Source organism: Phyllopteryx taeniolatus, chromosome 1, assembly GCF_024500385.1.
Source record: "Phyllopteryx taeniolatus isolate TA_2022b chromosome 1, UOR_Ptae_1.2, whole genome shotgun sequence".
Classification (NCBI taxonomy): Eukaryota; Metazoa; Chordata; class Actinopteri; order Syngnathiformes; family Syngnathidae; genus Phyllopteryx; species Phyllopteryx taeniolatus.
In genome coordinates, this window is record NC_084502.1 from 35,995,444 (window position 1) to 36,017,601 (window position 22,158).

At 41.6% G+C, this 22,158-nt stretch overlaps 2 protein-coding genes and 1 long non-coding RNA gene across 7 annotated transcripts; 2 read left to right on the forward strand and 1 right to left on the reverse strand.

The window, feature by feature from the left end:
* Nucleotides 1-367: 367 nt before the first annotated feature.
* LOC133486708 (polyhomeotic-like protein 2) lies at nt 368-9,031 on the forward strand. 4 transcript variants are annotated; one of them, XM_061792277.1, is made up of 7 exons: nt 368-592; nt 1,852-2,014; nt 3,444-3,522; nt 5,341-5,452; nt 6,502-6,628; nt 6,745-6,955; nt 7,390-9,031. In XM_061792277.1, the coding sequence occupies exons 2-7, from the start codon at nt 1,877-1,879 to the stop codon at nt 7,548-7,550; spliced, it is 828 nt and encodes a 275-aa protein (XP_061648261.1). In that variant the 5' UTR covers nt 368-592; nt 1,852-1,876; the 3' UTR covers nt 7,551-9,031. The 4 variants fall into 4 exon arrangements, with proteins under 4 accessions (XP_061648261.1, XP_061648251.1, XP_061648271.1 ...); XM_061792267.1 differs by having other exon boundaries at nt 371-704; XM_061792287.1 differs by lacking the exon at nt 1,852-2,014 and having other exon boundaries at nt 373-704.
* A 2,108-nt stretch (nt 9,032-11,139) lies between these two features.
* kiaa2013 (KIAA2013 ortholog) lies at nt 11,140-18,589 on the reverse strand. Of its 2 annotated transcripts, XM_061792253.1 has the most exons (3): nt 18,290-18,589; nt 17,260-18,205; nt 11,140-13,532 (listed from the first exon to the last, which is right to left on the reverse strand). In XM_061792253.1, exons 1-3 carry the CDS (start codon nt 18,296-18,298, stop codon nt 12,673-12,675), a joined length of 1,815 nt encoding a protein of 604 aa, XP_061648237.1. In that variant the 5' UTR covers nt 18,299-18,589; the 3' UTR covers nt 11,140-12,672. The 2 variants fall into 2 exon arrangements, with proteins under 2 accessions (XP_061648237.1, XP_061648229.1); XM_061792245.1 differs by having other exon boundaries at nt 17,260-18,589.
* On the forward strand, nt 15,634-17,440 carry LOC133486724 (uncharacterized). Its single transcript, XR_009791107.1, has 2 exons — nt 15,634-16,490; nt 17,239-17,440. It is a non-coding gene; the product is annotated as an uncharacterized LOC133486724 (long non-coding RNA).
* Nucleotides 18,590-22,158: the final 3,569 nt, after the last annotated feature.

Genomic DNA, 22,158 nt, shown 5'->3' on the forward strand with positions numbered 1-22,158 from the left:
GCCTGTGTGAGTTTTCTCCGGCTACTCCGGTTTCCTCCCACATCCACACAGACTTAATTGAAGACTCTAAATTTCCCATTGGTGTGAATGGGAATGAATGAATTTTGGTACAGATTTCATGTCCAAATGAACAGAACAAATCCATTTAACAACAAGCATGAAGTAGAAACTTTAATACCTTTAGCGAGCAACGAACAATCGATGTGGCGGGCTGGTTTGGCACCTGTGATAAGAACAACTATAAAAGGGATGTATGGCTATTGTCCCTACATTATATATTAGTGTATATATTATGTATGTACTCATTGATATTATATTGCTTGGTAGTACTGCAGTGACGGCCAAATTCCTTTTTATTTTGGAGGCCGATACCGGAAGTGGTGCCTGCTTGGCGGTTTGTTGTTGTTGTCCGGCGTGAGGCACGCGCACGTACAAGCCCGTACAAGTGTTGTCGTGCAGATTTCTGTCCCATCGGAAGAGTTGCATTTGACTTTTAATGCACTTTGAGGCCATGAACAGTTCGAGACGATGAGCTAATCTGGGCCGCAGTTCGCTCGGCTGGGCTCAGATAAGTGTTGGCGGAGGAGGGACGGTGAGTGAATGAAACGTCGCCCGCAGCAGTGGAACAAAGGGGTCCTCTTCCCTGGACCTCACCATTGTTTAACCCGGAGCGAGGGCGCCTCTTTCCCCAAAGTGGTCCGAAGGTGGGTTCGGACGGAAATAGTTCATTCCGCTCCTCGTGTCCTTTCGGGGGACACGGCCGGGGAAATGTAGCTTTTAATGCTTGTGGCGCAAACCCACGCAAGCACGCATTTACACCGCTGAGGGAAAATGCTCGCTCATCTTTTTGATTCATATGGTAATTATATTCACACCATTCTAGGTTTATGGTGCTTTTATGAGGACACAAAACTCTTTCCAAGTTCCATTCGAAATAAACTACTTAATCAACTCCAGGGGTCCTCGGCTTACGACGGAGTTCCGTTCCCACCTACGGCGACGTAACCCAAATGTGTACGTAGATCGGAACACGACCGACAATGTAGCCTAATCAGTAACCTACGCTAACGCAGTAGAATAGTCATAATTATTATAAATATTTGATTGACAAACACTTCTAGGCCACAAATATAAAGGCAAAGAAATATTTTTAAAAACAGTAAGCACTGCGGTAACTGAACGTGCCTTCTTGCGCTACGTGAAGATGTATTAGGCTTTCGCGCACCTACGCTAAACACACACACATTATAGTTATAACTACAGTAAATATTTGTGCTGAAAAAAAGAATCTTGAAAAAATCAAAATAGGATAAAAATTAAGGAAACAGAATTCAAAAACCACAAATACTGGGTCCCACAAATGGGGGGAGGGGGGGATGAAGGCAACCTTATGGCGGTAATTTTGGTTTTGTTTCCCAGGTGATTGATGCTTTCGATGCAGAGGCGAGTTAAACGCTCCTGGGACACGGAGATTTGATTTAAAAATCCATCTCTTCTACATCGGGCAACTCCACAAGCAGGCACTTATTCCTCTGATTACAAATGGCAATCACTGACATGTCATGCATCAGCCAATAGAAAACCCTTTCACGTAGCATCAGTAGTTGCTGCGCTCCCCCCCTTCCCCGCCCACGCCCCAACATAATGCACATGCCAGAAACCGCCACTGGGAATGCAGTTATACCCACCAGTTGATACTAATGATGCATCATCAGTGTTTCAATGAATATAGAAATATTTTTTTTAATAAATCCATTGCGTAAATATGTATCATTCTATGTGACGGTAGCATGTAAACCAGCGCCAAATTTATATTTGGCTAACAGTATGTGATGCTGTTTGTGTTGTCAGGTAAGGGGCATCCTGTGCTCCAGTCATGACCGCTGGGAATGGCAATACAAACAGTAGCCGATACAGAGGAGAGAGCAAGCCAGCCCAGACCGTAGTTAAATCCCACATCCTGACCCATTTAATAGAGGGCTTTGTTATCCAGGAGGGTGCTGAGCCTTTCCCTGTGAGTACTCTGTACCAGAGACACACACACACACACACACGCACACAGAATTCATTATTTATCAATGCTGGAACAAAAAGGGTAAGAGTCAACACATTTTGGAATGATTGCCATTACTGTATAACTGACATACCAAAAACAAAAGCGAATGAAGCATCATATACTGTATCTTTTTGTGCCCTGCAATTGGCCGGTGACCAGTTCAGGGTGTACCCAGCCTCTCGCCCCCCCCCAAAAAAAAAGAACTCATTTTCACCCGTCACTGCTAGAGGAGATGGCATAATGCAGATAAACCCTATCAGCTCATCTAACATCGTACTTTTTCAGTATTTGATCTTTTAGAGCTTGTGTCTACCGGAGACATTCCCAAACTGGCCCAGTCGGTGGCGCACTGAAAATGACGCAGCGGAAATGACGCATTTTACCAAGCAGTCACTGGAGCGTAGCCCCTTGTCTCCCATTTGTAAAAAGCTATTTGAACAAATTAGCTTGCGTTTTTTGTAGCAGAAAATAATCAAACAATAATTACTGTTTAAAAGTAAAAAAATAATAACAAACTCAACACGTCTTTCCGATGATATCTCTTTGTCTGTTTTGTATCTGTTCAATGAAGATTAAAAAAAAAAACGTCTTTCTGGGGACCCCTTAGCTGCCTAACAAGGTGCCTGACATAAAATACAGACAATTTGTTAACTGACAATGGTTTTCTGAAGTGTTCCTGAGCCCAAGTGCCAATCCTTTACACAATTCTGCCGGTTTTTAAAGCCGCCTGCGGGATCTACGGTCGCGGGCATTCAATGTTGGTTTTCGCCCTTGTTGCTTACGTGCAGAGATTTCTCCAGATTCTTTGCATCTTTTGATGATATTATAGACCGTAGATGATGAAATTCCTTGCAGTTGCACGTTGAGAAATGTTCTTAAACTGTTGGACTTGTTTGCTTACGCAGTTTTTCACAAAGTTGTGAACTTTGCCCCATCCTTGCTTGTGAACAACTGAGCCTTTCGGGGATCCTTCTTGTATACCCCATCATGACACTCACCTTTTTACAATTAACCTGTTCACCTGTGGAATGTTACAAACGGGTGTTTTTTTGAGCATTCCTCAACTTTCCCAGTCTTTTGTGGCCCCTGTCCCAGTTTTTTGGGAACATGTTGCAGGCATCAAATTCAAAATGAGAGAATATCTGCCCAAAAAAAATCAATAAATAACGTTCATCCGTTTGAACATTAACTATCTTGTCTTTAGAGTGTATTCAATTGAATGTAGGTTGAAAAGTTTTTCTCTTCTGTTTTTATTTATGTTTTACACAACGTCCCATCATCATTGGAATTGGGGTTTGTATTTGTAGTGAAAAATAAATATGATAAATGATCAAGACAATTGCCAATTAGAATTTTAAAGTTGATTATTATCTTTTTGTGTCTGCAGGTGGAACGTCCTTCTTTCTCAGTTGATTGCCTCAGAAGACACACGTCTGACTCAAGAATGAATGGGCTTTCATCAAAGGGTAACATTAAGTTTCCAAGTGAAATGGCACATTGGTCTCATTGTTAACAATTGTCTGGAGCTGTTTTTGATATTCTCAGGCCCCCAATTTTCGTAAGCACTAGATTAGTTCATAAGGCACAGGCAAGCAGGCAAAACACTGAAACGAGAGAATTACTTTGCAATCCAGTTAAAAAAAGGTTAACCTATCACAGTCCCGCTATATATTAAATACGTTTTTAATGTGATTACAGGGTGTGAGAGGGGTATTTTAAGGCATAAATTATTCAAAATAAAACATTTAAAAATATATATATATATATATATATAAAGATATAGTATCTATGTATCACAGATTTTCACTGCATGTTATTTTTTATTCCATTTATTAACGTGATGAAAGTCGGGTTGAAGTCAATTCATCAGTGACATCATTGATATTTTTTCAGCACAGTAGGGCAATCCCCAACCTTTGTGACTCCACAAACTGCTTTCACATAAAATAAAATAAAAATTCAACTTACCCATTGCGCTGAATGAAGTTGTTGTAATTGGTGGGAGACCTGCGCATGTTTTTTCTCTTCAACAAGCCGGGTGGTCTCATTTTCTGTTCAATAGCATAACATGTTTTAAGATGGGACATTGGAGCCAGGTGGCAAAAAAAAATAAGCATTTCTCTTTTTCAATTTCACTTGTGCGTTTATTGTATTTAAGAATAGACTTGCATATTTTGCAAGCGACTGTGCTATCGGCCTCATTTTTGGTAAAATATTTCCACACGCTTGTAGCATAGTACTGCCGTACGCCATTCTGTGTTACGACACGACGGCGTAAAGCGACAAAGTGTTGTGATGTTGTTGCGTGTTGCGATATGAATAAAGTTCTCGTTCTCACAGTTGTTGCCATTGCATTATTGGAGATTACATTTTGGCGATGACGATTAAACTTCATTTTCTGCCGCTGCCCTCTTTGCTCGCTGCCAATCCCGTGGTAGCTAGCCAAAGCTAGTAGGCTAACCGTCCACTCTACTCATTATTATTGTTGTACTCTTGGACCTGCGCAAACATATAAAGACTGTGTCGCCTGAGTCCCCTCGCTTTGTTGGCCGGACATTTCGCTGCTCCGCAGAACATCATAGTCCGACGACAGCAGCAGGTGTACGAGTCAAAAGTCCTCTGTAAATTGGCCATTTGTAAGACGTGAACCCAAAAACAGGATTTAGCGATCAGTCGGCTTCAAGTTTTGAACGTCAATGTGGAGAAGGGAAGTTCGATGGCACTTTTTTTTTTTTTTTTTCGGGCCGATACCAGTACGATTATTCACTCTTGAGTCCTCACCAATATCGAGTATCAATACCACTAGTACTTTAGATATATGAAAGTTCAGTTAACACAATGACAAATAATTGTGAACAAAAACCTATCTTTCTAACGCACATGATTCGTCAATATGTCACACCGCCAAAGTGTGGCGCCAACAACTGGCAACGAGGACTTAAATCAATGTACAAAAAATTTGTCTTAAGTATCGATGGCTGGTATCGGCAGCCTACACAAGTACGCGATACCTTGAAATGAGGCTGATATCGGCCCGATACCGTTCCGTTTAAAGCATGTGGGAGGGGTATTTTTAGGGTTAAACTATTCAAGAAAATGTTTTATTCAATCTCTCCATATCACAAAGTTGTACCTATCATGGGTGGGTCTGGGATGTGACTCCTGCAATGAGTGTGGGATCGCTGTATTCTTCTAGATTATACCAGCGTCACATCCCAGTGCCGCTCGCTGGTTGATGTAACACCATGGATCTATGGATCTCTGACTTGTCTTTTCTCCATCAGATTTAAAGGCTCACCAAGAGCCCATGCTTACCTGTGAGCTTTGTGGCAAGGTGGACTTTGCGTACATCTTCAGAAGGTCCAAGAGGTTCTGTTCGACACTATGTGCGAAAAGGTAATCAAATAGAGTCTTCACAAGATTGGTCTTCTTTGTTTGCCTTAAACGAGTGTTGAGCCACATCTCCAACTAACAGTGCGATGGTGTTCGGTACAGTATGTTTTATTTGCCTTTCCATTATAAAAGGTTGTTATTGGTCCCAAAAGAAGAGATCCGTACTGTCCCATTTCAAAACGCAGGGATCCAAGCCAGTGTAATATCATGTGGTAGTGGTCGGGCGGAGCTAGACACCGCTGCCACCTGCTGCGTTTGTTTAAGGTTTTCTCCAGATACTCCGGCGTCCTCCCATATTGCAAAAACATGCATGTGAGGTCAGACTAGACTAATTGTACTAAAGGTGTAAATGTGAGTGTCGATGGTTGCTTGTCTGTTTGCTCTGTGATTAGACTAGGCCAGGTGAACCCACAAAGTCAGCTAGGATAGGCTCCAGCTCCAGGCGACCCTGAACAGGATAATTACTATAGACAATGAATGAATGGATGGAGTATACAAAATAAAAATGCACCATTTAATAACAAATTGTGAATCAAGGCAGAGGCTTCAAAAAGTTTTTGTTTTTAGACTAAATGTCATTGCACTTTATTGTCATTTAACACTACTTAGTTTATAGTTGTCACTATCACTGCACAACCCTGAGGTAGAAATGCATGAGTTTACTGTTCCAAAATGCACCTTACTTGCTGGAAATGTGGGCAAAGCGTTGACATTTCTTCTTTTTAGTCTCCTGTCTTACTGCTGTGTGTAAAGCAGACATTTTTCCAATTTAAAGTACTCCATCCATGTTCAAAAGTCCCACCACAGTGCCGCCATATTTGGTCCCCTTTTTTAAGTTTGGAAAAAAAACTTCTTTCTAAGCATTATTAGTATATCACTGTTCTTACTACAGCTATAGATTAATGCAAATATTGGGTTAGACATGTTTCCTATGTCATTAACGATTGTCACTGTGCGTCTACCTTTTGCAAAAGAAACATACTTAAAAATTAAAGAACAATCACGATTGATTTATTCGTCAAAACCTCAGCCAAATATGTTTTTGTTCCTAGATACAATGTAGGATGCACAAAAAGAATGGGTCTCTTCCCAAACCGCAAATCTACCACTGAGGACATGAAGAAACAAAGAGGACTGAACGAAAACAACAAAAACTCCAGTTTGGAGTCAAAAGACAAGGTGAGACATGAGTCAATGTCAGGTGTTTATAATGTTCAACATACTGTATCCATACGTCAGTATGTAGCTAATGAAAATAAATGAGGTTTTTTGAAAGAAGATTTTTTTGCTTTCAGACGTCTTCCTGCGTGCGGAAGTCTGCTGGTCACATGACTCACGCCGCACAGGGAGAATCGAGCCAATGTTCAGACTTATCCAGCTATAAACCAGACCTGCCCCCTCTCTCGGCCCACCAGTGGGGGCCTCGAGCGCAAGGCACTGAAGTCCCAACGGACCCCAGCCAGTGGAACGTGGACGACGTTTACGTTTTCATCTGCTCTCTGCCAGGTGGGGTCTGTCTGTTTTTCCGCATCCAGTTGCTTTTCCTTCCTTCACATTTGTACTGTCCATAAAGTGTGCAAAGTATTTTTTAAGAAAAAAGGAGCGGCAGAATAATAAAAGTTGTTTGCCTGACTCTCATAGCAGTCAATCAATAACTTGTGTGATACTTACTGTTGGTATAATTTTTATCCCAAAAAATTAAATCTCAAAGTACTTTCAATGCCAAACAGTGAATGGCTACTCTGCTCTGTGTGGGTTATTGAGCAACAATGTCTTGCACTCATGACAAAGTAACACGTGTTTGCCTCCAAAAAGGAAGACATTTAGAAAAGAAACTTAAGTTTAAGCTTGGTAGCAAATCCATTGTGGTGGCTACACATTGGACCAGTGACATGCAGCGCTGTGCTTGTATCCTCACAGTCGACCATTTGCGTCTGCAGGTTGTCTGGAGATCGCGGAAGGCTTTCGTTCGCAAGAGATCGACGGTCAGGCTCTGCTCCTGCTGAAGGAGGACCATCTCGTGGGGGCCATGAACATCAAACTGGGCCCCGCGCTCAAGATCGCTGCCCAAATTGGCATGCTCAAAGACAAAGTTAATTGACAAAATTACGTCACAATGACGGCGATTTCAAATCCACCTGTTTTCCAAGCCTCATGCCATAGCTCATCTCTCATGCATGCATTTTATATTTAATCTTTGGTGCAGGGAATGAGTCAAAATGTTACATGGCGCGTAATACTGTACGCGGGTACTTTCAAGAAGTCCTTTGTTTCACAGTAGTTAAAAGGTTAGATTGTCACTTTTTTGCTATAAAACCAGTGATGAGCAGCAGCAGTTTTTGAGCCTTTCAACAAAATGCAGAATAGCTGAATTTTTTTTTTTTTTTAGAGAGACGCAAGAGTTTGTGTTGATATTTTGCAGAGCTTTTCGTATGGTTTGTAGGCTGACAGACCCACAATCCCTCACCATGTATTTTATACAACACATGCATTATTAGCACAGCGAACACATTCTTGCAAATCCTTTTATGACGTTGGTGGTGTGTTTTCCAAGCCCATCGATACAGCCGTTTGTGTAGGACACTGTTATATATGTTTACCCTTGATTTGTCTCAAGAGCTGTTCAATTCCATCTATCTTTTTATGCCAACCGGAGTTAAATATTCCAGCCAAGAAACTATAATAATCTCCTAACGGCGGTGCAAATGATTGACAACACCCCTCGCTCACACCTTGTCGCTCTACTCTCTGATTGGCTGTTCTTGTTGCACAATGACACATTTTAAATAATTAGTTAGAGGCATATAATGGGGCCAGATGGATGATTTTTTCTAAAGATTAATAATACAGTGGAACCTTGGTTCATGAACGATTTTTTTTAAATAAAAATTACCTCGGGTTACACACTTTTTTCTGTTTATGAACAGTCTTGGCACAGCCGGAGAAAGATCAGAACTTTGTGCTTTTTCCCACGCTGCATAAATATCATTGGCTCCGTGCTTCGGATATCTTTGTTTTTTGCCTAAAATGGCCGCCACATCCCGCAAAGCAATGCAAAAGCTGCGCTGCATTATGGGAGGTGGTGGCCATTTAGGGCTATCAGTAACCACAGTGAACATCAACATTGCTCTACCCGAAAAGGCTAAGACACTGCAAAGTGATTTGCTAGCGAACAGTTATTATCATAAATTGTGTTCTCCGCTATTTCTATATTGCTTTTTAACCACACAGTGATCAAAATAAGGTAAATATAATGTCAGTCTGGATGAATTGCATTTACATTCATTTTAGTGGGAATCCTTACCTCTGTTTGCGAATGTTTAAATTTGAGAACAGGGTGATGGAACAAATTAATTTTGTAACCCGAGGTTTCACTGTATTCTAGTGTCAGGTCATCCAGACCGTCCGTCTAACGTATGACAAAACTTTTTTTTTTTTTTGAACTGCAAACTTCACTTTTAAATACATTGACACTATTCACACAGCAATCTGGGATTTAAACTTAGCATTTCACTGAATTGATTCCAAAACATTACATCTTGAACATGTTTATGTATTTTATTAAAAATAATATTTTCTTCATTTTGGCTGTAAATTAATGTGTGAAGTTGTAATCCACATTTTCCTAGACTGGAGTTTTCTGATTCAGCGCCTAAACTGGTCAATCCCATAGTTCCTTTTCTTTCCTGCGAAATAATTGGGTTGCTAACCTTTAAAAGAAAATCATGTCAGTTAATTAATTCAATGCATCACATTTACACACAAAAAAAGTAATCAAACAATTGACTATGTACTGGGTTTTTTTAAATTCAAGTTACTTTTTAAATTTATGTCAACCAAAAATGAAATGATTTGCGCAAACAGGCAAAAATGTTTTTTAAAAAGAATTAAAATTGTCACCAATCATTCAAACATAGGAAAAATACTTCCAAGCAAACACAAACTGCATTAACTACTAAGATCAAACATTTACTCAACAAACAAAATTAACCTGATAAACTTGACACTTTGAACATGTCTATCATAAAAACAATTACATAGAGTGAAATACATACAGTATCAATGGCATCTCTGCAGTGATCGAAGCATTGAATCAGTGGTGTTTCATCCATGTTTGTCTTTCACTGCAAACCACGCTTTAAGAACAAAGGGCTTCACCTCTCCAGGTGATCCGATTTACAGGCTGCCTTCACTGCATCCAAGGAACCTGAACATTCTCAACGGTGCAACATAAAATGAACGTTAACCCTTAAACTGAACACCAAGTGACTCCATACCCACTTAGCTCCACAACCACCTAAGGTGATAAAAATCCATCCATTTTCTGAGCCGCTTCTCCTCACAAGGATCGCGGGAGTGCTGGAATCTATCCCAGCTATCATCGGGCAGGAGGCAGAGTACACCCTGAACTGGTTGCCAGCCAATCGCAGGGCACACATAAACAAACAACCATTCGCATTCACACCTATGGGCAATTTAGAGTCTTCAATTAACCTACCATGCATGTTTTTGGGATGTGGGAGGAAACCGGAGTGCCCGGAGAAAACCCACGCAGGCACGGGGAGAACATGCAAACTCCACACAGGCGGGGCCGGGGATTGAACCCCGGTCCTCAGAACTGTGCGGCAGACGCTGTAACCAGTCGTTCACCGTGCCGCCGTGATAAATATCAGTTGAGAATATGTCACATACTACATACACAGGTGTGGCAACAAAAAAGACAAACTAGCAATTTCTGAATATTATCGCCAGTTATGGTGGCAGTAAGAGTGAGCAGGTGGTTTGCACATCGGCCTCACAATTCTGAGGTTTGGGGTTAAAATGTCAGCTCCACTGTGCTCACTGCGACTTTCAAATCAACTGATTTTTCTGTGCCCTTAGACTGTCTTGTCTCAGGGGTCCACAGAAAATTACTTTTGACGTCATACTCAGTTTGTGCTCTGACATTCACTGTGAACTGTGGGACCTTATATAGACAAGTGTGTGTGCCTTATTAAATAATGTCCAATCAACTGAATTTACCACAGGTGGGTCTAATTAAACTAATAGGATGATCAGTGGAAATAGGAAGCACCTGAGCTCCATTTTCAGCTGAATGACAAAGGGTATGAACATGATTTTTATTGTTATGTTAATTCAACCATTATGGAATGCTTGTGTAGCATTAAAAAAAAAAGTAAAGTTCAGACCTGTGAAGACTTTCCAGATGCACTGTATATGGTTAATAATAGTTAAGGAGATCAAGGCGATCTTAACATACACCAACCAGCTACAACATTAGGTACACCTCACAGTCTAATGTGATCCAATTCAAGAACTGTATCAAAATTCAGCATTTACCAAGTTATGACTGCCATGCTAAAAGAGTTGCTTGTTCAACAATATGCTTATTGTGAATTTCATTAGATAGTGTATGTTGAGGCCAGTGGGTGAACAAGGCCATATAACAGATACAGCATTTTCATTTTTTGTTGTTGTTGTTGTTTGTTTTAAGTGTTCTAGCAGGCTCAACCATCCTCGGTACTGGTGGTGGCCTGCTGAAGTCATGGGGAAGGTTGGGACTACTGAAGCACATACAGTAGTTTGATTTATTAAAAAATAAAATAAAATACAAAAAAAAAAAATTTAAATTTGAGTTGTGATCATTTGTGAGGCTTCAGGGACCAAATGAGAGAAACAAAGCCAACAAGGTCATTTCTTGTTAATTTAATTGAATGATTCATTATAAAACAACACAGCAAAGAAAGAAATCCAGAAACGTGGCAGTGTCAGCAGGTGCACACCAATTCTTAGAGGACATGTTAACATTGAACAATTTTACATTGATAAACATTAACATACAGTGCCGTGAAAAAGTATTGGCCTCCTTCTCAAATTCTTATATTTTTGCATAGTTTCCGCCTGTTTTAATGTTTAAGATCAAACTAATGTAAATATCAGACAATAGTTTTTTTCCCCTTAATAAATGAAATCATTTAAAAACAGCATTTTAAGTTCACTTGGGTTATATTTGTCTAATATTTACAATTGTCTGATGATCTTAAAATGGGGAAACTATGCAAAAATATAACAATTTGAGAAGGGGGCAAGCCAATACTTTTTCAGGACACTGTAATGTATGACATCGCCTGCACTGTGCAAAGTCGCCTCAGGGTAAATTAACACTCCTACTCGACTTTCATTTCTCGTGCCATGCCAAACAAACAAGGACATTATCAGACCCCAGACCCTATCGGCGGTTTAGAGACAATTTAAAGCACTTCAATTGAACATCAATTCAAAGAGACAATCTATTTGTTTATATGGATGGTTGATGAATTTGCTGCACTTTTTAATAAAGGTTTGATGAGTCAGATCATCTGACTGCACAGGTTTCTTGGAATGCTGCTGCTGCTACACAGGTCAGTAGAGTAACTTGCTGATAAGAACAAAATCATTACATTTGGCTTTGACATACATATTAATATTAAGCCCGCAAGTTTAGTCCCCAAGACATCTTGTTCATCTTGTTCTTGAATGGCGTTCAAGGGTTTTGCTTATTCAAGATTCTGAAACTTGATTAAATAATGTGTGTTTGTTTTGACAATACATTCCAGATAGTTTGGGCTCACTGCTTTGGTTCTCTCTTGAATGCAATGGGCAATTTAGTTAATTTACAATTTGCATGCTTCAAGTACACCTACCATGATTTCCAGGACACATCACACGCAACAGCAGAAAATGTTGATTTGCCTTTTGAGAACACACAATGGATGACTGGGCTATCTAAATACTCTTTATAAAAAAAATATTTGGGGCCTTAAAATGAAACCAATTTTAGCTGATGCGAGCAAAACATTAAATTTCTTACCTTGACCTTGAGCTGCTAAGATCCTCTTTCATTTTTATACCACAAATGCTAAATAATCAGAGTGGTCCCTTTTAGAGGAGCAAAGTTGTCGTGTGGCAACATGAAGTTCCAGGTAAGCATTTGTTACTGCCAAACATTTCACAATCCATAATTTCTACAAAGTGCATTTAAACTGAACTCAAGTGCTGCCAACAAAATGTTAGGGAACAGAGCAACGTGTGTCGTGTTGGTGATGAAATTGTGCCACTTGAGAACACAACCCCTCGAAATTTGTGCCACCACCAAACTCCCACACACACACACACACACACACACACACAAATATAAAAAACTAAGCTCAGTTTGCAATCATTTATCTAGCAGTTCTCTGATATTATACCTTGCTCCTGAAGAGGGACTTGGCACCAGGGCCACAGTACTCATTGTAAATGAGCTTGAAGAGGAAAAGGTGAAAGAGCGTGATGAGCGAGGCCACGCTGAACCAGAAGAGGAAAGGCAGGCCCGGGTACCTGTTGGCCATGTGCTCCTCGTGGTCCAGGATGGCCTTGAGGTGCAGCGTGTGGCGCAGGTCCTGCAGGTGGCGCAGGTCCGTGGAGATGTAAAGTAGCGGGGTGATAGGCTGAGTCACCATGACAGGGAAGGTGTGGCCTTTGACCTCCGACGTCAGCTCCACGGGCTCGTTGAGGCAGCCGGCCTCGCACGCGTACAGCTTGACGGGCTTTTCCTGAGGCTTGACGGACACATGGAGGAAAGGCTTGCCCTCCGTGTCCAGCAGTACCGCAAGGTTGATGAGGTCCTGGTTGTAGTGGATCCCCCTCAGGGCATAGCTGTTGTGCAGCACATCCGGGTCGGCCTGGAACTGGAGGTGGTTCTCGGTGAACTGAAGCCCGCCGAAGCTGAGCACCATACCCTGCATGGCTCCGTGGGCGCCGGCCGCCACCAGCACCTTGCAGCCTCTCTTCTGCAGGGTCAGAGTCCAGAGCGTGACCAGCTGCAAGATCTGTGCGGTGCCGCTCACCCTCTCGGGCCACAGGTTCTCGGCGTGCATGGTGGCGTGGCCGCTGAAGCAGTGGTCGGCGTAGTTGAGGCTGGATTCCAGGCGGGCGCGCTCCTCGCCAGTCAGCCTCCGCTCCAACAAGGGAGCCGTCGAGGAGGACAGGACATAGTAGAGGGTGGCGTTCACCGTGCGGCTCGACGGTGTGTGCGAGTCCGTGATCTTTCTCATCTCGACGCCTAGACAAAGCAGAACAAGATCAAGATGCAGCCTTTGGAGAGTGGAACTTCCACAGTGGAACCGTTTCTCGAAAACCGTTTTTCATAAGGACACAATTAGTTCAGCAGTAAAGGGGGTCCTCAGTTTACGACAGTCTGCCGTCACAATGTTTTGAGGTTAGGAATGGCTCGCAATTTGCGCAGCAGGATATGAATACGTGGTCACATGGCACAAGAAGGCACACTCAGTTACTGACAATTTGTGCCAAACCTTACTGTTTTTCATTTGATTGTTGGCCTACAGATGTTTTTCATACAAATATTTACTGTGATTATGACTTTACTACTGCATTAGTGTAGGGTAGGGATAGAATACAGTGGATGCCCGCTATCCGTCAGGAATAGGGATCGGGTTTGCCTCCACCATAGGATGGAACTCTCTCGTAAACTGAAGACCCCCTGCAATCAAGGTTAAACCATCACCATCATAGAACCATTACTGAGGCATTTAAAAATGTAACATGATTGTACACAGAAGTCTCACAATTTGGAGTTAAGCCAAACCAAAAAGTTAGTATAAGTCACACTACAATTGCGTTCAAACCATCACCATGTGCCACATCACATCAGGACATTTTTGTGCTCGTTGAGCCTAGTCTAAAGCAGGAACTCTACAAGTGTGTTTTGCTATTTCTTTGACTTTTTTTAATAATGCCACCACAGAAGCAAACCAGTGATGGCAAAGAGGAAATGCGTAATGATAAACAGAACCAGAAACAGAACCTGAAGAGTCTGGCTGTTCAGTACATACGATCAATAAAATTTAATATTGCAAATGCTTTATTAATTCCAGCAATGAATGTAAAATGCCACTAGGTGGCAGAATAACTTTCAAAGCCCCTTCCTGCTCCTTTTCAAATATTTTATTTAGTTTTATTTTACAGGTTAAATTCTCATTAGACTTGTATGTAAAATGTCCCTTAATTATGTTTCAGGATGGTCACTGAACTAAAGTAGTGCACTCGCCTGACATTCGTGCTGGCACCTTGGGTTCACTTCCCAGTTAGTGAGTGTAAATGACCGTAAAAATGTACTCATTGGTGACAAGGTTCCATCCATGTCAGCAAACTTTTATCAGAAAACGTTCATCGAAGTGATGTCACATAGAATTGGGCTGCAGAATTTTCAAAGACAAACTACTTCAGCCAAAGAGACTGACAACGAGACTTGAATTATAAAATAATGTCGATGTGAAACTAAAGCTACAGAAAGAAACTGAGCTGAAGTTCTTGAATACCAGACGACAAGCAGACCAGGTTTTAACAGTGTTTTAATAACTGGAAACTGCACCTGATGGTTGCAACTTTCAAATAAAAGGAAGCACCTGTCTGAAAACATATCGCCAGAGGTAGGGTCAGGCATCGTTTGAATTTGAGTGATTCCGGTCCCGATTCCTCATTTCGATTCTGGTTCCCAAAAAAATCTCGATTCAAATTCCTTTAGGGGGCTGGGTCCAAAACCTTTGCATGGTTTAAATAAGGGATGTCCAAATTATGACCATCCATTTTCTTAGCAGCCTGCAGCATAAACTAAACATTTGACTCGCCGTTCTTTATAACCAGTATCTATATCAAACCTATGAACTACAACCCCAATTCCAATGACGTTGGGACGTTGTGTTAAACATAAATAAAAACAGAATACAGTGATTTGCAAATCATGTTCAACCCATATTTAATTGAATACACTACAAAGACAAGTTATGTAATGTTCAAACTGATAAACCTTATTGTTTTTAGCAAATAATCATTAACTTGGAATATTATGGCTGCAACACGTTCCAAAAAAGCTGGGACAGGTGGCAAAAAAAGACAGACATTTCAAATTGTTTTTGGAAATTGAAATCGTGCCCTCCGGGCCAAAGAGGAAAAGAACCATCCGGACTGTTATGGACACAAAGTTCAAAAGCCAGCCATCTGTGATGGTATGGGGCTGTGTTAGTACCAATGACATGGGTAACTTACACATCTGTGCAGGCGCCATTAATGCTGAAAGGTACATACAGGTTTTGGAGAAACATATGCTGCCATCCAAGCAATGTCTTTTTCATGGATGCTCCTGCTTATTTCAGCGAGACAATGTCAAACCACATTCTGCACGTGTTACAACAGTGTGGCTTCGTAGTAAAAGAGTGCGGCTACTAGACTGGCCTGCCTGCAGTCCAGACCTGTCTCCCATTGAAAATGTGTGGCACATTATGAAGCGGAAAATACGACAACGGAGACCCCGCACTGTTGAACAGCTGAAGCTGTACATCAAGCAAGACTGGGAAAGAATTCCACCTACAAAGCTTCAACAATTAGTGTACTCAGTTTCCAAACGTTTATTGAAGGTTGTTAAAAGAAAAGGTGATGTAACACAGTGGTAAACATGACCCTGTCCCAGCATTTTCAGAACATGTTGCAACCATAAAATTCTATGTTAATGATTATTTGCTAAAACAATAAAGTTTATCAGTTCTAACATTAAATATCTTGTCTTTGTAGTGTATTCAATTAAATATAGGTCAAACATGATTTGCAAATCATTGTATTGTTTTTTATTTATGTTTAACACATCCCAACTTCATTGGAATTGGGGTTGTAATAGGCAGTCTGTGTGGAACTAACCCAACTGACTTAATATACATTAATTAATGTTTCAGCTAAAAGCTTAATATAGCATTGTTAAAATTTTTATTTGTGACTGTTTTATTACAGCAAATGGTTTATATGTGCAAGTTTTCACTTGACTTCTGTTCTAAGCATGGAGCCTTTTATTTTGAAGGGTGTGCACTGTAACTCAGCATTTTTGGCACGAAAGGTAACATTATACAACACTGGCATGAAAAACAGTAACGAATGGAACCAACTGCTCTGTAAAACGCTGATTTCCTTTACCTAACCACCGATGAGGCACATGGTTGGTGTTTGTGATACTGTGAGACAATGTTTTTCTGAATTTTGTCCCAATTCATTGTGATGTAAAGTTGCAAGTTTTACTTTAATGAAGTTTTAGCTCGATGTTAAGCTTGTAATGCGACTGTTTTGACTTTCTTACCAGTATGGTAAAATAATTTACATTTTATTTTTGTGTCTGTCGACAGCTTTTATGATGTTTTGAAGACTAAAATGAATGCTCAAAACCATCAGTGCAAGAGTGCAGCCCACCGTTTAACTGTTAGCTGCCTCAGTGTTGGCATAGACGAATTTTATTGTTTCACACGCACCCGACTGACTTCACTGAAGTTCCGCGTGGTGCAGGCTGAGGCTCGGAGCGGGAGGGAACACGTCAGACACAAAAGCTCCGAAAACCTCCTTTGCACAATGTAATCTTATTCCAAGTTGCACTGAGGCGACTGGTCATTTATTTTAAATTATTATTATTAATTATCGCCACTTTCGTCTTCGGGGTCGGCGGACTGTAAGTATCGAAACTGGGAACTGAAGTTTTTAAATTTGGATGATTCTGGGAGAAACGGAATGTTCCATTCGGTTCTTGATTCTCGATGCCCAACCCTAGCCTGATTGTTAGCTATAGAAGGTGTGAACGAGTGTGAAGAGTTGTCAGTCTATCAGGGCTGGGCAATTCATTGATTTTTATCTATGAATTCAAGTTTGTCAGGACCATCATTTAATGTTAAGAGAGTAACCAATTTTATGATGGACAAATGTGTTTAAATCAGCAGCAAGCGCTTGAAGAAGGCTACCTGAAATGAAGAGATCCATCCAGGCCTGCTGGTGATCTACGACCAGATCGTCACCATTCACCCTGAGCAGCTCTCCCAGCTCTTTTCTGGCTGCATCCCGGAGGCTGGTGAACGTCTCCTCCAGCTTGGACGGCTCGATGGGCTCTGAAGTCCTCACAACAGATAGGATATTGTCCGTGTACTCGGATTTAGGAAAAACCTGTATCCTGCTGTTGATCTTTTTGGAGACTACCACCACCAGCAGCATACGGTTCTTCTCTAAAGGGACTCTGCCCGACGAGAGCACTATCTCTCTGTCCTCCACTTTGTCCACGCTGGTGGAGAACTTGCCGCCAGAGTTGACAGTCTTGTAGGAGATCTCAAAGGTGGTCGACTTATCGGAAGGGTTGTTGATGTGGATCCTCTGAAGGTAGACGTTGTGTCGAGTCCTGTGGGCGATAAACTCCTCTCTGATGGTGACACAGTCCCGAGATGACTGCCCAGCTACAGGTGAAGTGCATCGCACTGACAGCACAGACCCTTTGCGGAACCACATCATGGCTGCTCGCACTTCAGCCTGCTTCCCCTCGAGATGAACGCCCACGATGGGGGAATATTCAGTCTGATGGACCGGAGCCGAACCAGGCTGTGAAGACGACGCCACCCAGAGTTTGTTCGAGTCAGTGTCAATGAGAATATGGCCATTACCTGATACAAAAGGTGTATCTAGTTGTTCCTGAGATGTGCTGTATAAACCCTCCCCGCGGTCCACAAGAGACTTCCATCTGTGGATTTCCGCCTGAAGACAAAGTCCAGCCGCCCCGCCCTGCATAGCCGAGCCGCCGAAGATCCTCCACCTGCGCTCTGCTCCGAGGTACCAGTAGAAAATGAGGAAGACGAGCAGTCCGATGAGAAGTCTTCGAGCCCAGCTGCTTGACAACAAGCCGGGTAGCCCCTTCAGTCGTTGCTGTAGCCACATTGTTTGCTTTAAATGTGCTCAGAGTCACAAATGTTGAGCGTAACAAGTTTATCAAGTTAAAAAGTCACTGACCAATAGCATGTTTTCAAGTGGCCTCTAAAGCGACAGGCTCCAGTAACTTGGCTTGGCTACGTACTTGGGAGGTTGAAGCAAAGCTGCCGAAAATGCGTGGCGGTGGTTGCTTTCATATTCGTCACAAAATGTAGTCTGACACTCACCACCGGATCACATCGCAGGTCAACAGGCGTCACATTTGATTCGACGTGTCAAATAGTATGTCAGTATTGAGAAACTGCGGACGACAGTTGATCCCGACACTTCCGGTTTTTACGACGACTGTCGCAAAGCCACCAGTCGTCGTAGTCTTTCTTCTTCTTTTGTTTATTGGCGGATCGCAAACGACGTTTAAGTGCATACCGCCACCTACTATACAAGCGTGTGTAACACTCATCTCCCCACCGCCAATTGCCCACTTACGCTGTCCTGCGCCCTCTCTCTCGATGTATACTTTACACAGTGCATAATTACATGATCCACACTTTCTTTGATGCCACATCTCTCACACTTATCAGAATTATTTTTACCAAATATATACATTATTATCATTCAAACCCGTATGACCAACTCTAAATCTTGTAATGACAACTTCCACTCTTGCATTCTGCTCTTTAATTATTTTTATCATGACTGATTTTTGGAAATTAAAATATTTTCTTCCTTTCTGGTCACCTTCCCATCTTCTTCTTTTTTTACCATATGTCCTACCCTTTTGCATTCTTGATTCCTTTATCCTCTCATTTTCCAAACGGTACAGCTACCTCATTTCCCTTCACTCCAGTATGTGCGAGCACCCAGCAGCATTCAACCTCAATGCTACCCCTGTGAAGCCTGAACAAACTGTGCTGTATTTCAGTTAATAAGTCCTCCTGATTATATTTATTGACTATAAACTCTCCAACATGGACATTGAATCTGTGCAAACCACCACCCTGTCTGGTCTAATCTCCTCCGGTCACTGTAGGTTAATTATGGCTGCCACCAGTTCTGCTCTAAATACTGACAAATGATTTGATAGATATTTTGACAATCTAACCCCAAATTCAGGAATATACAGTGGCGTGATTTGTTTGATGATCTTAAACGTTAAAGTGGCGAAAATATATATAAGTTATAAGACACATGAAAGCCCGCATGGACTTTGCTGAAAAACATCTGAAGGACTCCAGGATGGGCGGCACGGTGGCCGACTGGTTAGAGCGTCAGCCTCACAGTTCTGAGGACCCGGGTTCAATCCCCGGCCCCACCTGGCTGGAGTTTGCATGTTCTCCCCGTGCCTGCGTGGGTTTTCTCCGGGCACTCCGGTTTCCTCCCACATCCCAAAAACATGCATTAATTGAAGACTCTAAATTTCCCGTAGGTGTGACTGTGCATGCCAATGGTTGTTTGTTTGTATGTGCCCTGCGATTGGCTGGCAACCAGTTCAGGGTGTACCCCGCCTCCTGCCCGATGATAGCTGGGATAGGCTCCAGCACGCCTGCGACCCTAGTGAGGAGAAGCGGCTCAGAAAATGGATGGATGGATGGGACTCCAGGATGGTGAGAAATAAGATTCTCTGGTCTGATGAGACCAAGATAGAACTTTTTGGCCTTAATTCTAAGCGGTATGTGTGGAGAAAACCAGGCACTGCTCATCACCTGTCCAATACAGTCCCTACAGTGAAGCATGGTGGTAGCAGCATCATGCTGTGGGGGTGTTTTTCAGCTGCAGGGACAGGACGACTGGTTGCATTCGAAGGAAAGATGAATGCGGTCAAGTAGAGGGATGTCCTGGACGAAAACCTTCTCCAGAGTGCTCAGGACCTCAGACTGGGCCGAAGGTTCACCTTCCAACAAGACAATGACTCTAAGCACACAGCTAAAATAACAAAGGAGTGGCTTCTGAACAAATCCGTGACTGTTCTTGAATGGCCCAGCCAGAGACCTGACTTAAACCCAATTGAGCATCTCTGGAGAGACCTGATAATGGCTGTCCAGCAACATTCACCATCCAACCTGACAGAACTGGAGAGGATCTGTAAGGAGGAATGGCAGTGGATCCCCAAATCCAGGTGGGAAAAACCCGTTGCATCATTCCCAAAAAGACTCATGGCTGCAATATAACAAAGAGTGAAAATTTTAAGGGGTTCTGAATTCTTTCCGTACCCATTGTATATTATCAGTTTGGTCAAGAATGTCTCTTATTAATGTAGCAACAAACAGTTCAAACAATAACATACGATTATAGTGGAATGGAGTCCAAATTCCAAGAGTAACACCTGTATGTGTCAAACCATTCAGAGTAAACATTGCATCGGATATCACAAGACAACAATAAAGAAGAAAATGATAAAAATGTACTGGGCTGCAGGAGAACATCTGAAAAAAGTCACAGATGGCTTGTGGTTAGCATGAGAGGTCCTCCTCAGTTCAGGCACACCCTCCTGTGTGGAATTTTGTATGTTCTCCCCTTGCTTGCGTGGGTTTTTCTCGGGTATTCATGCTTGATCCCAAATTCACATAACTTGCATGTTGGGTTAATTGAACATTCTAAATTGTCCGTAGGTGTCAATGAGAGTGTGACTGGTCATTTGTCTATATGTGGCCCATGATTGACTGGCGACCAGTCCAGAGTGTACCTCACCACGTGCAGGTGTAATTAAAGATGCCAGCCTTTGTATTTTTACTCCTTGTGCCATTTGAGTGAATCATTACACTGTAGTGACTTGTGTTACACAATTTCTTCATGTACATCGTTAAGGCTTTGTTTGCATGCATGTAGTTGGCAACAATGCAATCATCAATTCAAGACTGAATTTATGTGTGCGTGAGCATGCGCGTGTGTGGTTTCTTTTATTATTATTATAATTGTTTTACTTTTCCACATAAATGGCCAGACATAACCATAACTTCCATATTTTTTATTGTCATATTCCATATTTTTATTTTTTATTTTTTTCCATATTTTATTTTTATTTTTATTGTCCAGTTTTTACATCTTAACGTTGCCTTCAGATGAATGCACGATAGAGAGGAAGAGTAAATTTAGCCAAGCATGGCATATTCAATAAGGAGCCGTTTCTCATATCAGTCACCCAGAGGTAACAGCCATCAAAAATGAAGTATCCAAGAACTCTACTGATACATAGGAAGCAAACATAAAGGGATTATGACCCAGGCATGCGTCCTACAGCATTTGTCCTCACGCCTCACTGTGGCACAAGCATAATACTGCACACCAACTGAGGACATACTGTAGATACAGTGTCTCTCACCACCCCCACTTGTACTCATGTTGTTGTCATTTAATCCAAACAAAGCAAAACAACATACAGAATGAATGTGGATCTCTGTCTTACACATTTCAAACTCTAAAAATAATGCCTTCAAACTTCTTCAGTTTCAACTTTGTTACAGGTTTGGTCATTATATCTACAATCATGTTATGAGTAGGACAACATATCAAAGTTGCTCTCCCATCTTTTTGATGAAGTGGTGCTTTATCTCTACGCGTTTACATCTGGTTCTGTTGATACTGTTGAACATTTTAGTCAAGGTGCATCGTATGAGACTTCTTTAACTTGAGATTTTATTTAGAGTAAGAGTAAGGATTAGAAAATGGAAAGCCAATACATAAATACAAGCCAAATTAACCTGTTCCAGATATTTTCAAGACTACTTTAATACTGATTTATTATTTCATTTAAAAGTAGTTGAGTAATATTTTTCTATAACCATTTTAGTCACATATGCGCCCAAAATAAAATATCTGTGACTTCAAAAGTACCTGGGAGCAAACAGTTACAGTATTGTGTTGTTAGCCAAAGTCATGTCTTTAGCCTCTATATTGATCAGCTGTTAATTGTTTCAATGTATTTTGAAGGGGAAGAATTCACAGTCTTTCAC